The 14157-nt window shown below is 32.9% G+C and overlaps 1 protein-coding gene across 1 annotated transcript in view; it reads right to left on the bottom strand.

Moving 5' to 3' along the window:
• LRP1B (LDL receptor related protein 1B) overlaps positions 1-14157 on the bottom strand; it is a gene marked incomplete at its 3' end in the record, with an annotated part of 1343287 nt that overhangs the window by 514521 nt on the left and 814609 nt on the right. The window contains exon 22 of the mRNA XM_037064526.1: positions 6713-6895. Coding sequence (XP_036920421.1) covers positions 6713-6895 — 183 coding nt within the window. The remainder of the gene's footprint in view (positions 1-6712; positions 6896-14157) is intronic.

The raw sequence follows: 14157 nt of genomic DNA, 5'->3' as shown, positions 1-14157 counted from the left end.
ATTTTTGTTTTAATTCTAAATAAAGATGGCAAACTACTAGAATCAAAATGAAGAGTGTTTTATTTTATTATTATTTACTCTTCATAATTATTTTATTTATGATACTATGATCTAGGAATTTTGCCTTTATTATTACTTTCTTTTTTTAAAGATTTTATTTATTTATTTTTAGAAGGAAGGGAAGGGAAGGAGAAAGACAGGGAGAGAAACATTAATGTATGGTTGCCTCTCAGAGGGCCCCTCCTGGGGACAAGGACTGCAATCCAGGCATGTGCCCTAGACTGGGAATCGAACCAGCAACCCTTTGGTTTGCAGGCCCATGCTCAATCCACTGAGCTACACCAGCCAAGGCTATTATTTCTATTGTACTTCTTGAAATTTATGGAAGCTGACTGTGACAATACATGACCGTTTAAAAACATTTCATAAGTCTTGTAAAAGAAGAATTTTACCTTCTAAGAATAGAGTTATATCTTTATTAGTTTGATTTAAACATTAGTTATTTAGGCCTTGTACAGCCTTCTTTAATTTTTCTTCCACTAATTTTCCATGGGCTAAACCATCAATTTTGAACCTTTTCCATCTCATGGGACACATCATCTAATTACTAAAATTCGGTGACACACCAAAAATACATTATATTTTTTGCCAATTTGATAAAAAATAAGTATAATTTTGATTCACTTATATTGGAAAGCTATTAAAAGCTATTTAATAGTTTTTAATAGCTATTAAAAGCTATTAAAGCTATTAATAGCTTTAATCAAATATCAAAGCTATTTGATTCACTTATAAGCTATTCACTTATAATTGAAAGCTATTATCATTTTTTTGCCTGACAGTCTGAGGAAAAAGAGGTCAGGGCCCCTGACTAAAGAGTCAGGCGTTGCCTGGTTTCAAACTGCCTCACTGCACCTGTTGAAAATTGCTGGGCTAAAAGAGTGAATAAAATGTTGCCCCTAATAACACTTTCTTATTGCCTGGTTTCTATAATGTTTGTTGTTTAAACTTTGATAGTATGTTCTTTAATGTAAAAGATTTAAGACTGAAAAAAACATTACTGATGATTACATTTTATCATTAAAATGTGTTTTTCTTAGTTTTATTGATGTTTTATTTTTGTCCTTAAACTTATTTCTGTCCGAAGTCCTATTATCGTATTGCTCTAATATTTTTCTCAGTAAGAATTTATGTGGAAAAATGTCTTATAGTTTGTATGTCTAAATTATCTGGAATAGTATTTTAGCAGTCTATAGAATACTAGACTGAAAGTGTTTTTGCTTTACCTCCTAATTATTTCATTACCTCTTGGAATTTCTTAATGCCTCCTTCCTCTATTTTTTTTCTTTCTGGTGCTTTCAATATTTGATGTTTGGTAATTTCACAATGATTTATAGAGTTTTAGGTCTGAATTTACTTTTTTATGAGGATGCAAGTTCTTCAATTCAAGACAACTTTTGTTTGTGTGTGTGTGTGTGTGTGTGTGTGTTTCCTGTTAATATCTCTATTCTATCACAGGATTTTTTTAAGTCTTCTAATCATGTATTTTGACTGATTTTTAATTAATTAATTTTTTTGCTATTCTTTCTAGGTGAACCAAGTATTATTATTTTACAAATCACTTTCTCTGAGTCCAGTTGAACATTTATTTAAAATTTCTCATTCATTTGTCTCATTCTCCAATCTAATACATCTTGTTCTCTACCTTTTCCAGTTTTTCTGTTGTCATCTCTTCTAGTTCTGTATTACCTATGTCTTATCTACGTATCTTTCATCTAGTTCATTTTAGGGATATTATTTTCTATAATTTTCTCTTTGAGAATCCAAAACATACATATTTTAATTTTTTTAAAGACTTATATTTCATTTTTTATTTGATCTTGAGTAAACTATTTTTAAATATATTTTATTGATTATGCCATTACAGTTGTTCCATTTCCCCCCTTCACTCCCCTCCACCCTGCACACCCCTCTCCCACCCCACCCCCCTTTCGTTCATGTCCATGTGTCACAAGTTCTTTAGCTTCTACATTTCCCACACTATTCTTATAATGATTAATTTTGTTGGCTTTTTAAAAAGAATTTAGAAAGAGAGAGAAAGAGGGGCAGAGATAAAGGGAGAGAGTGAAAGAAGGAGAGACACAAAACATTGGTTGTTTCTTGCTTGTCCTCTGACTGGAGATTGAACCTACAACCTAAAATTTATATTTAGTCTCTAAATTGCCAGAGGTTCTCCCCTCTTTCTACGCACACAAGTAGGCAGCAAGAATAGTAATTTTTAAGAACTTGTTTCATTTTGTTTTGTTTTATTCTTCTTTGAAAAGCAAAGGAGTCCCATTCTGGTTTCTGATTTCCAGCAATGAGCCTGGCTCCAGTGCATAACTTCATGTGGGACAAATTTATGTCCCAGTAACCCACAGATCTGATCACCTACTCATCTCTACTGGCCTTCATATCCAACCCAAACAGACATCTACAGTCAGTGTAGCTCACTATTTTTATTGTTTTATGTATGTTAATCAGATATATATTTTGCTTATATTTCATTAATAAGGCTACATATCTCTCATTTTTTATGTTATATTTTATTATCACTTCTATGTGTTTTTAGCAGTGGAGATGGGATTCAAAGTGTGAATTGAAAATTCTGTCTTTACACTAATTTTTTCCTAAATCCTCTTAATGACATTGAAGTAGTTTATTGTGTGAATTAGCTATAATTATTAATTCCCCTATTGATAGACAATACATTATTTCTTGTTTTATGTTAGTAAAAAATACTGTATAAAAATCTTCATTCATATATTTTTATATACTCCTGCTTTTCTTTAGATAAATTTCTAGACATGGGCAGGATGGGTCACATTTACATTCCTATCAACAGCTGTAGAATTACTTATCCCATAACCTTTCTATCGCTACGTACTACTTAATGTTTTTCATTTCCCAAACTTAAGAGTGGCATTTCTGAATTTCTTTTCCATGAGGGGTGGATTTGAGATTTCTTCTCCAGATTCACCAACTATAATACAACTGGAATCTGCTTCTCTGAAGTGTGAGAGACTAGAAGTTGAGAAATATAATTCTTTTTTTTAAAATATTTTATTTATTTTTAGAGAGAGGAGAAGGGAAGGAGAAAGAGTGGGAAAGAAACATCAATGTGTGGTTGCCTCTCATGTGTCCCCTACTGGGGACCAGGCCTGCAACCCAGGCATGTGCCCTGACTGGGAATCGAACCCGTGTGACCCTTTGCTTCACAGGCCCGCGCTCAGTCCACTGAGCTGCACCAGCCAGGGCGAGAAATATAATTCTTGATCAAAGATATATCCTTTGAGAGTGGAAGCTATTAAATGATAATGATTGTATTGTACTTTAACTTAATTTAGTTCCCATTCATTTCTTCATAGCAATAAAGAAACATTAGTATGTGTATATATTTTAACACTAATAAGATGGCAAGTTGTATATAAAAGAAAAACTACTTTATATACAAGTTGATTACATTGAAAACTTTTAAATACTCAAGTTAGCATTTAGAAATCTTTGAAAATAATATGAACTCTGATTCAACCTCTTGGGTAGATGAAAGGTCTTTTAGCTTGTAAAAGTGAGAATTTAATTATAGTAAAAATTTAAATATCAAAGAGATTATAGATGTGCACAGATTTTTAATCCAATGCTTCTATTTATAGTTTATTTTAGTGTCTGTAATACTCATAAAGGTCTAACATAAATATGCATACTAAATGTAAATTACGAGTCCTTGCATAGTTTGCTAAACCATGGTTCACTATACTGAAATTAAAGATTAAATTAGAAGCAGATGGTTAAGATCATGGTTTATATGATGATGTTTATAAACATCTTATGTTTTAATAACAGCATTATTAAATGGATAATCTAAATCTTAAATTCTCTCAGAACTCAATTTTCCAAAAATAGCCAGCATATGGGATCAAAATATTGTATCCCCAAAATATGCCATGTTAGCATACAATTACACTAATTTATGCTTCAAGTACGAAGCCTTCCAAAAGCTTACCATATCGGAATAAAAGCTTGAACTTCTGAAAAATGAGGAGTGATGTAAATCTCTTTCCCAGTGAAGTTTTATAGCCATGAAGAAGATGGAAAGTGAAGTGCTGTGACCTGCATAAATGTTGTTAACCAGTCCTCACCTTGCATCAGTTTTATTATATATTTACCTTCCCATAGTGCATTCTCTAGAAACTCAGTCATTTTCTTTTGTGTTGTCCCTTCTCTACAAATTCACTCTTCTTTGCTAAGATACTAAGTAAGTGCAAGTTCCAACCACCCCTTGGAGAAGTTCGTCATTGAGTTCTCCCACTCACATGCATGAAACATGTGTTAGTGAACTTCTGGGTTTTTCTTGTTAATATGTCTTTTGTGACTCTAATTTACAGAGCTCCAGCCAATAAATCTAAGATGAGTAGAAGAGAAAGTTTTTTCCCCCCTATTATAGCAGCCATTTGCTTTATTTTTCAGATTTTTTTGAGTCATATTCATAGGAAGCTATTTCATGAGTTCATTGCAAAATATCAGCAGACACACATAAAATAAATTATAAACATTTGAAATGTTCTACTAACTTTAATTAACCTTGTTATTTATTATTTCTGTTTGTTCCTACATATTGTCTGCCATAGAATGGTCAAACCAGTTTTTATTAACATATAGCTTTTAATACTTACTTTGTTATGAGGTTTTTAATAATTTCTTCATGAAGAACTTTCTGCTTGGTTTTATATTTCACCTCTAAATTTGTTAAAATTGATAACATAGTCACTCATTTTAAGCTGAGTATTTTTCATCTCAGTTTATATTTTTCTATACTATAGTCTTGCCAGTTCCTTACATATTGTTAAAAGCTTTTATCTGACACATTGCAACGTTAACCCAATCAAGCAAATGCCAGAAGCAACATGAGGAAAAAGTATGCTCTATATATGCTCAGAATAACATTAACCTGAGTCAAATAATTGACTTATTAACACTAGAATTAGCTTATTAAATAAAAACACATTTATATGGACAAATATGCATTAATTTAATGTTATTTATCTATTTTCAATATATATTCCAAAAGATAATTTCTAAACTTAAGTCCAATCCTTCTAAGCAATAAACCTAAACTAAGACTCTTCATTTAACAACTGAAAGGTGTCAGAAAATTGTGAAAAATAGTGTTGGAAAAATATCCACTTTGGAAGCACATCTTCCTCACTAGACATGGGTCTCAGGAATATTTATTAATCTGTGTCCATGTTAGCTTATATTATTTCTTTATTTATTTGAATGCATCATTGTAACCAGAAAATATATTTAAGAAAAGAAACAGCATAATGTTTTTTTTCATTACACTAAGTGAAATAAGCTAGTCAGAGAAAGACAAATACCATATGATTTCATTCACATGTGAAATCCAGTGAACGAACTAAACTGACAAGCAAAATAGAAATATACTCCTAGATGTAGAGCATGCTGACAGCTCATGGGGGAAGGGGTATGGAGGGTGGAGGAAAAAAACAAAAAAGAAAAATAACTCATGGACAGGACAATGGTGTGGTGATTGCAGGTGGAGGAAGGGTGGTGGAGATGGTGAGTGGAGGTGGAAAGAGTATAAGTGTGATAAATGGTAACAGAAAAAATACAATAAAAATAAACTATTAAAAAAGAAAAGAAACACTATTCATTTTTATAATTTTAAATGCCCATTGACCATATGCTTTCCAGAGCATTTGCTTTATCACAGCTGTGATAACTTCTGTTTTAACTTTTGCTTCAAATACTTAATAGGCAGTAAAATAAATTACTTAAAACTTATAATTAAGTAACTCAAATGCAATTTCACATTAAATACTTCAGAGATTTTTCAAGAATAATCCTGAAATCTATAAAAATATTGCCATGGATTATTTTGATATATTAACTATTTCACTGATTATACCACAATAGTTATTTGAGATCCATTTTTCTCTCTTCTTCTACTCATCATCTACTTTAGAGAGGGAAGTAAGTTACTTTATCATTTCAGGTAAACCTATTATTTTAAGAAATATAATGAAAAAGTCATAATAATAGAATACCTCCATAAAAAGAAGGAATAAAAGCCTTAGCAACTCTTCAAAACAAATCAGTGGCTTGAGCAAAAATCATCACTTCATCTTAATGGAATACAGCAACAGCATTATAACATTCAGTTGAAAACAAATGTATATAATTTTGTCTTTCCTTTCTTATCATCTTAATTAAATTTTATCGTGATAATTCATTAAGGGAAGAGGAAGGCTGTCCATGGGTTTCACTGTGGGTCTCTTGCTGGACACTGAAATTATGGAGTCTGAGTCCTGACTGCCTGGTTTAAAATCCCAATTCTGCCGTGCTGTTTCTGTGAACAAGCAAGTTAAAACTTCTTTTGACCTTTTCAACTTGAGAAAGTTAAAACCTTCTCTGGGCCTCCGTTTTCTCATTGTAAATTGGCATAATGAAATAAGTTCATGCAGAGAACATTCTCAAAGCTGTGACAGACATAAAATGTTAGTGATTGTTGTTACATATAGAATGTGAGCACACCTCTTAGAAGAAATACAAGAATGCGTTTCACAAATGTGAAAAGTGGATTGAGGATGGGCTAGAAGAATTCTATATCCAAGAAGCTCAACGTAAATGCTGAAACCAATGCTCTGCTTACCTGTACTCCTACAGGAGAACTTGGTTTTGTGATCACACAATCGCAAGGTACCATTGCAGCTTTTTTCATCACTACCATCTTCACAGTCTTTTTCCCCATCACAGCGCCACAGATCAGGAATACAATTTCCATCAGGATGGCACTGAAATTCATGTCCATAACAACCAGGAGGAGCACGAATCTCTTAAGTAGAAATGAGAGAAAGACAGGTAGAAGGAAGAAGGCAGGAGAGAAATTATAATTTTATGTAATTTTTATTTCTTTATTCATTACAATGATGATAAAGAGAATATATATTTACTTTTTTAAATATATTTTATTGATTATGCCATTACAATTGTCCCATTTACCCCCATTCATTCACCTCCACATTGCACACTCCTTCCCACCCACATTGCCCCCTTTAGTTCATGTCCATGTATCATAAGTTCTTTAGCTTCTACATTTCCCACATTACTCTTGCCCTCCCCATCTATTTTCTCCCCAATGTCTATGCTACTTATTCTCTGTACCTTCTCTTCCCCTCTCTTTCTCCCACTCCCCTGTTGCTAACCCCCCATGTAATCTCCATGTCTGTGGCTCCACTCCTGTTTTAGCTGTCCGCTTAGTTTGCTTTTGTTTTATGTGTGGTTGTTAATAACTGTGAGTTTGCTGTCCTTTCACTGTTCATATTTATATGTTACTTTTTATTTTTATTAAGAAATTGTTTAATAGCTCTAGTGTTTTCAATTTTATGTTAGAAATATTAATAATTAGAAAAAAATATTGTTTCTTGTCTCTCACAGAAATTTTCTAAGTGCTACATACATGAGGAAAAAGGTTAAAAACAAGTACAGTAATGTGTAAATATTCTGTTGTAGGGGTGACTTTCCTTCCAAGTCCCCTCAGTTGCCATGGATGAGAGTAATCATGACAGAGATATGATGTGATCTGCTTGGGGAGGAGAAGTGGCCATTTTCCCAGAGGAAAAAGGCGATGAGCAGTGGTCAGTTTCTCAGGGGAAAAAGGTGTTGAGCTCCCTCTTCCAGGGGCTTTTATTGGGTTGTAATACGCAGGAATACAGGGCGGCAAGGATCAAATAGTAGATAACATTTCAAAGAAATCTGAGCCTTAGTCTGAGTCAGAGTCTGTCAGGAGCAAAGTTTTAGGGTTTCCTGCTTGAACCCTTAACATATAAATGAAAACACTCTTAGCAGAGCAGGTTTCACAGGTTTATCAGGAAGTCTTTGTGATGCTAGATTTTTCCCCAGGACACACTCTGGCAAGGAGCTGCACCTCTCCCCATCAGGTATTCAGGCTTAAGGGGATTAGAGCCAGGAAGTGCTTCTCCCAGAGGACATGGGGACTTGGGCTATGTCAAAGCCAGGGGGTAAGAGTCCATTGCTCTTTGTTGCAGCCGCCCCCCCACCCCCAGACCTTCTATGAATGTCTCCCAAGTGTTCAAGTCTGGCTTAGGTTGTCCCCTGCTGTGAGGTGTCTTACCCATCATTGACTTCCAACCAAGCTTTGGGGGCCGGGAGGGGAAACAAGAAGTGTTTGCTACCAGAGACAAGCTTTGTCTCCTGTGGCTCGTGCTCCAAAGGGCATCCCTCACCCTTAGCCACAAGGGGTCCATATACAATTCCTAGAACCAGGCAGAGCGGTCTGCAACATTCTGTTGTGATTTTAATTAATCTCTTACAAATGAGACCTTTGAGGGCTTTTCTCTTTGACATACAGAAGAGGTTCACATTCTACTCTAAGTGCTGGCTTTGGGTCATCTTCTGACTTGTCTCTAGATATTTTTTGGAGCTCTTATGAGGTAACTAAATAAATAATAAATATTCTGGCTAATAAAATCTTTAAAGATGTTATCTTTAAAGATCTTTAAAAATCTTTAAAGATCTTTAAATCATATCAAAAAATTTGAAAAACAAACAAATGGCCTCAGTAAACACAATATTTTTAGAATGTAAGGTTTCAAATCTAAAATCACAGCAGACACATAAGAACTTAATAAGGCACTATACATTCAAAGTGAAGATATAAATTAATAATACAAAAAGTGCCCAGATAACTCTACTTCTCAAAACATGACATCTAAAATTATAGGTTAAAATATTCAGGTAAGCATAAACTATTAAGAATAAGGATAATAGCCCCAACTGGTATAGCTCAGTGGATTGAGCATGGGGCCTGTGAACCATACGATCATGGTTTGATTCCAAGTCAGGGCACATGCCTGGGTTGCAGGCCAGTTCCCAGCAGGGGACTCACGAGAGGCAACCATACGTTGATATTTCTCTCCCTCTCTCTTTCCCTTCCACTCAAAAGATAAATAAATAAAATCTTAAAAAAAGAATAAGGATAATAAAACTGTTGGGTATATAAATGTTTCATAGCACAATTGAATAATCTTACTGTTACTGCATGATATTAAATTTTTATTAATATCTAATATTGTGAGATATAGCAATCAGCATCTCTAAGTTTTGTTGTAAAATAAAGGTTTTAGTATATATTTTTACATACCAAAGCTTTAACATAACAAATATAGTTTGGTGCCTGACTTTTTTTTTTAATTTAAAGATCTTTAACATCTATAACATATCAGTTGATACAGTATTATAAAGATTCTCAAAATTTTGTTTTGTTTTTAATTTTTATTTTTATTTAATTCTTGTTCAAGTACAGTTTTCTGTCTTATATTCCCAGCCCTGCTCCCCTCAGTGCTCCCCACCTCCCTCCCATTTCTGCCCCCCACCTTAGTTATTGTCCATGTGTCCTTTATACTTGTTCATGTGAGTCCATCCCCTTTTCCCCTATGATTCTCTCCCCAAGGAACTTCAAAGCCAGCCTAAACTCAGTGACTCCTCTGGAAATTTGGTGTGATGATTACGTGTTCTTAACAGTAGTTACTTTTGGAAATTAGTTCCATAGGTTTTCTCTGAATTTGAACATCTATTTTTTACCAACAGATTTACTCATGCACCCTCTCACTTCAGTGAAGATACTTTACTTTTCTTTTTTGTGCCTTTAAAAAAAATTCATCATTACTTTTCAGGAATGCTTGGGAACTAGAGTCCAGAGTCAAGTCAAAAAGATTCTCAAAATTGACTTGACTCTGGACTCTAGTTCCCGAGCATTCCTGGAAAGTAATGATGAAATTTTTTTAAAAGGCACAAAAAAGAAAAGTAAAGTATCTTCACTGAAGTGAGAGGGCGCATGAGTAAATCTGTTGGTAAAAAATAGATATTCAAATTCAGAGAAAACCTATGGAACTAATTTCCAAAAGTAACTACTGTTAAAGAACACGTAATCATCACACCAAATTTCCAGAGGAGTCACTGAGTTTAGGCTGGCTTTAAAGTTCCTTGCAATACCAGAGACCTTTTTTTTTTAACTTTCTTAGCCATACAAATTAATTCTGGCTTTGGGAAACTCTTGATTAAGCAAAATGAGTTTCTACACACAACCAATAAAGATGGTGGTAGATTCTGTACATTTGGAAGATATATGTGGAATGTGATATAGCAACTTTCCACTATATTTAATTTAGTCTCTGGAGAGTGACTTATTTAACAGAGTGGCTTAACCACTGACATGGTAAAAAATGTTCGAGCTGGTTTTATTTTGCAAAATAGTCATGGGGATGTAAAGTACAGCATAGAAAGTATAGGTGATAACATTGTAATAACTGTGTAAGGTGCCAGGTGGGTACTGAAAATATTAGGGAAAAAACTTTGTAAAGTGTATGATTGTCTTAGTATGCTGTGCAACTGAAACTAATATGAAATAATACTGACTGTAAACTGTAATTAAAAAATAAATAAAGATATTGTGAAGCCTTCAAGTCTAGGATCTTTTAAAAGGTAGCTTGAAAATTCTATGTGATTTCAGTGTTCAGGAAAAAGAAAGAGGAAAATTCAAATGAAGTTCCAAGGCCTATCAGCTTTCTGAGTAATTCCATGGTGAAGAAGCCAATTCCTGTGTGGCAGGCAATGGTCTTTGGTTCTTTTCACTATTTAACCTTCCTTGAAAACAAAACAAAGCCAACCTTAGCTCAGCTGAATTTTATATTCTGTATTATGAGCTCAACCAACAGCATATAACATTGTAATTCAGGTACTTGTCACTCAGTGATTTCAAACCAAGAGCAATGGGAATAGAGTCTATTGACTTTTTCCTACCATTTCTAAAATCAGAGAAAAGACTGGTAGCTTACATATTTAATCTGTCCCTCAATATATTCAATTTCACAAGTAAACTAAACCTTATAAAAATCTGAAAATGTCCTTTAAAGATCTAGCTTTTCCAATTCCTTGAAAAGTAAGATTATTGGGCTAGCATCCTTGCAAAGTAACAAGGCTATCTGCTTCACATGTGTCCACTAAATTGTAATAACAGCTCCCTGTTAAAATGAAAGAAAAGGACACTCATTTCTTTTTTCTTTTTTTAAGGGGTTAGTGATTTTTTAAATTATTTTTTTTATTTTAATTGTTGTTAAAGTACAGTTTTCTGTCTTTTATTCCCATCCCAGCCCACCCATCCAATCTTTCCTTCTCCTATTTCCATCCCTCCCTGGTTTTTGTCCATGTGTTTTTTATACTTTTTCCTGTAAATCCTTCCCCTCTCCCTCTCTAATTCCCCTGAAATTCCCTCCCATCTCCCCTCTGGTTACTGTTGGCCTGTTCTCTATTTCAGTGTCTTTGCTTATATTTTGCCTGTTTGTTTGTTTTGTTGTTTAGGTTTCTGTTAAAAGTGCTATGCAGCAGAAAGAAAGAAGGAGCTCCTACTCTTTGTGACAGCATGATGGAACAAGACACTCATTTCTAGTGCTTTACCCCCTTCGGTGGACAGTAGGGAAATTGCTGACTACATTTCCTTTTGCATTTGTTTTTTTTTTTTTTTCTTCAATTTTTTTATTTAATTATTTTTCAAGCATTTCCTTTTGTATTTGAATTACTTCTGGAAATCTGTGGAATATTGTTAATTTACTCTTGCTTCAGAGTAAAATGATACTAATTTTATTCTCTTATAAAATTAGTTTATCTTCATTATGAATCATTTTATGGATATTTGTGAATAACTGTCAAACTCATCAAGTTTCTCGCTTTGCAGTTGTTTCTTAGAATTTAGAACCAAGTTTATAGATCAGTTTTCATGGTATGTATTTGTTTGAAACAATCTCATATTCAGATTTATTTATATGATTAGTCTGTATTCTACCTTTGTTTAAATCTTTCCTCTTTGTAACCTCTAAGATTTCTAGGTTATGGCTTAAATTATTTCTGGAAATGCTTAGAAGGCTCAGTAAATGAATAAATAAAACAGTGATATGCAAGGAAATATTGAAAAGAAACAATACATTGTACATCTAAAATTATCTAATTTAGTAAATATTTTATTGGTTTACATAAAATTAAATAGCATATACACTAAATTTTATACCAATTTCCATCCCTCTACATATCTTTATTTCTTTAGGAACCATGTTACCTCAAAAATGTTAATAAAATGAAAAAAATCCCATTTTTAATTAATTATAGTAAGAGTAATGTTTTGAGCCTTTTAAATATATTTTGGATTTGGTTTCAAAGACCTAGGTTTTTTTTTTTTTAATCATGTTCCTCAATGATTACCTCAATGATATAATAGGAAATTCTTAAGAGGAAGAATAGGTAAACTCAGAAATCAAGGTATATTAACCTGATTCAAAAAGAGACTTGCAAAAGGTAAATTGTTGCTTTGGAGAAAGGGTTGCTTCTCTTGATTCAGTAGTATGGCAACTGTACAGTTTAAGTACTAGGGTTTTTGTTTTTGTTTTTGTATTGTTTTGTTTTAGCTCAATGTTATTTACAGTCATAAAAAAGTTGTGGTTATACAGATCAAAGCAACAACTGTGAAGAGAGAGAATATGCTGTTATTGTCTGAGATGTGTTAAAATTATATTTGCATTTTGTTTGCTCTGTTTGGTTTATATATCTGTGATTCATTTTTTTTTTCTTTTTAATTTAACCATGTCTAAACCTCTATTTCATACCAGAGGGCAGCATAAACAATCCAACTGCAAAAGTTTTAAAATGAGGGTATAGTCTGAGGAAGGAAATACAATATATCATTAAAAACATTCTAACCTAAATGATGATACAATTCTCCTCTTTGTAATGTTCACACAAGTCAGTAATTATATACCTGTGGGCCCCAGTTAGATCATTCTTCCTGACCTGGATTGCCTTCCTGTTTATGCTTTATATATTAATGTCCATATTTTTTAAAGACTTACTTTATTTTTTTTAAAGTATCCAGGATTGGGTTTTTTATTCCAGTGTCTGTAGATTCAAGAAATTCCTAGGTAAGTTTTAAGGATTTATAAAATATACAGACTATGCATAGCACTTTGTGTTAATTCACACTTTTCTTCCTGTGGAAGGGATTCAGAGATTTTCTCGACTTCTATGGTCAATTCCAAGAGAAATGCCAAGACAAACTTCACACTTCTTTCTTTATCACCATTTCATATACATTGCATCCAATTTTGCTTGTGTTTCAAATTAATTATATTAGATTGAACTAAAACCCAGTGAAAAGAGATCACCCATATGTTCCTATTGAGCTCAATTAAAAATAAATAAATAAAACTGCTTATTGACATCCTCTTATTTCACAGAAACAGAAATTACAAAATAACTATTTTTTGTAAATGTCCAAATAGCCTTTTAAAAATACTTTTAGTATTTTTCAATTATATTTACATTAAATATTATTTTGTATTAGTTTTAGGTGTACAGTATAGAGGTTAGACAATCATATACTTTACAAAATGTTCCCCCTGATATTTCCATATTCACCTGGCACCATACATAGGTATTAAAATATTATTGACTATATTCCTTATGTTGTACTTTACATCCTGTGACTATTTTGTTACTACCAATCTGTACTTCTCAACTCTCTCGCTGTTTTCATATAGTCCTTTCCTCCCTTCTGGCAATCATCAGTTTGTACTCTGTTTCTATGAGTCTGTTTCTGTCTCACTTGTTCATTTGTATTATTCTTTAGATTCCACATGTAAATGAAATAACACAGCTTTGTCTTTCTCTGACTGACTTATTTCACTTAGCATAAAAATCTCTAGGTCCATCCATGGTCCATCCATGCTATTGCAAATGCTAAGATTTCACTCTTTTGCAAAACAATTGACTGTAGTTATATTTTTGACAAGCAGTAGAGATGAGACTTGAAGTGACATAATTAAATTTCAGAGCCTACTTTCTCTACCACTACTATTATTACCTTCTTAGAAGGCCTTTCTCATGTAGAGGCTCAAGAACAACAAAAAAGTGAATATAAAAATCAAAAGTGCCGATAGACTCATTTATTTTTATGGTAAAAGTACTGCTATTTGGCTTATTTATTTTCTAATGATATTTAATATTTATCTTATTATGTTGTAATATTGTAAG

This window comes from Sturnira hondurensis, unplaced genomic scaffold (assembly GCF_014824575.4).
Source record: "Sturnira hondurensis isolate 20B ecotype Veracruz unplaced genomic scaffold, ASM1482457v3 Scaffold0015475, whole genome shotgun sequence".
NCBI classification, from domain to species: domain Eukaryota; kingdom Metazoa; phylum Chordata; class Mammalia; order Chiroptera; family Phyllostomidae; genus Sturnira; species Sturnira hondurensis.
Note: the sequence above shows the minus strand (reverse complement) of the source record. Positions and strands in the feature narration are given on the sequence as shown.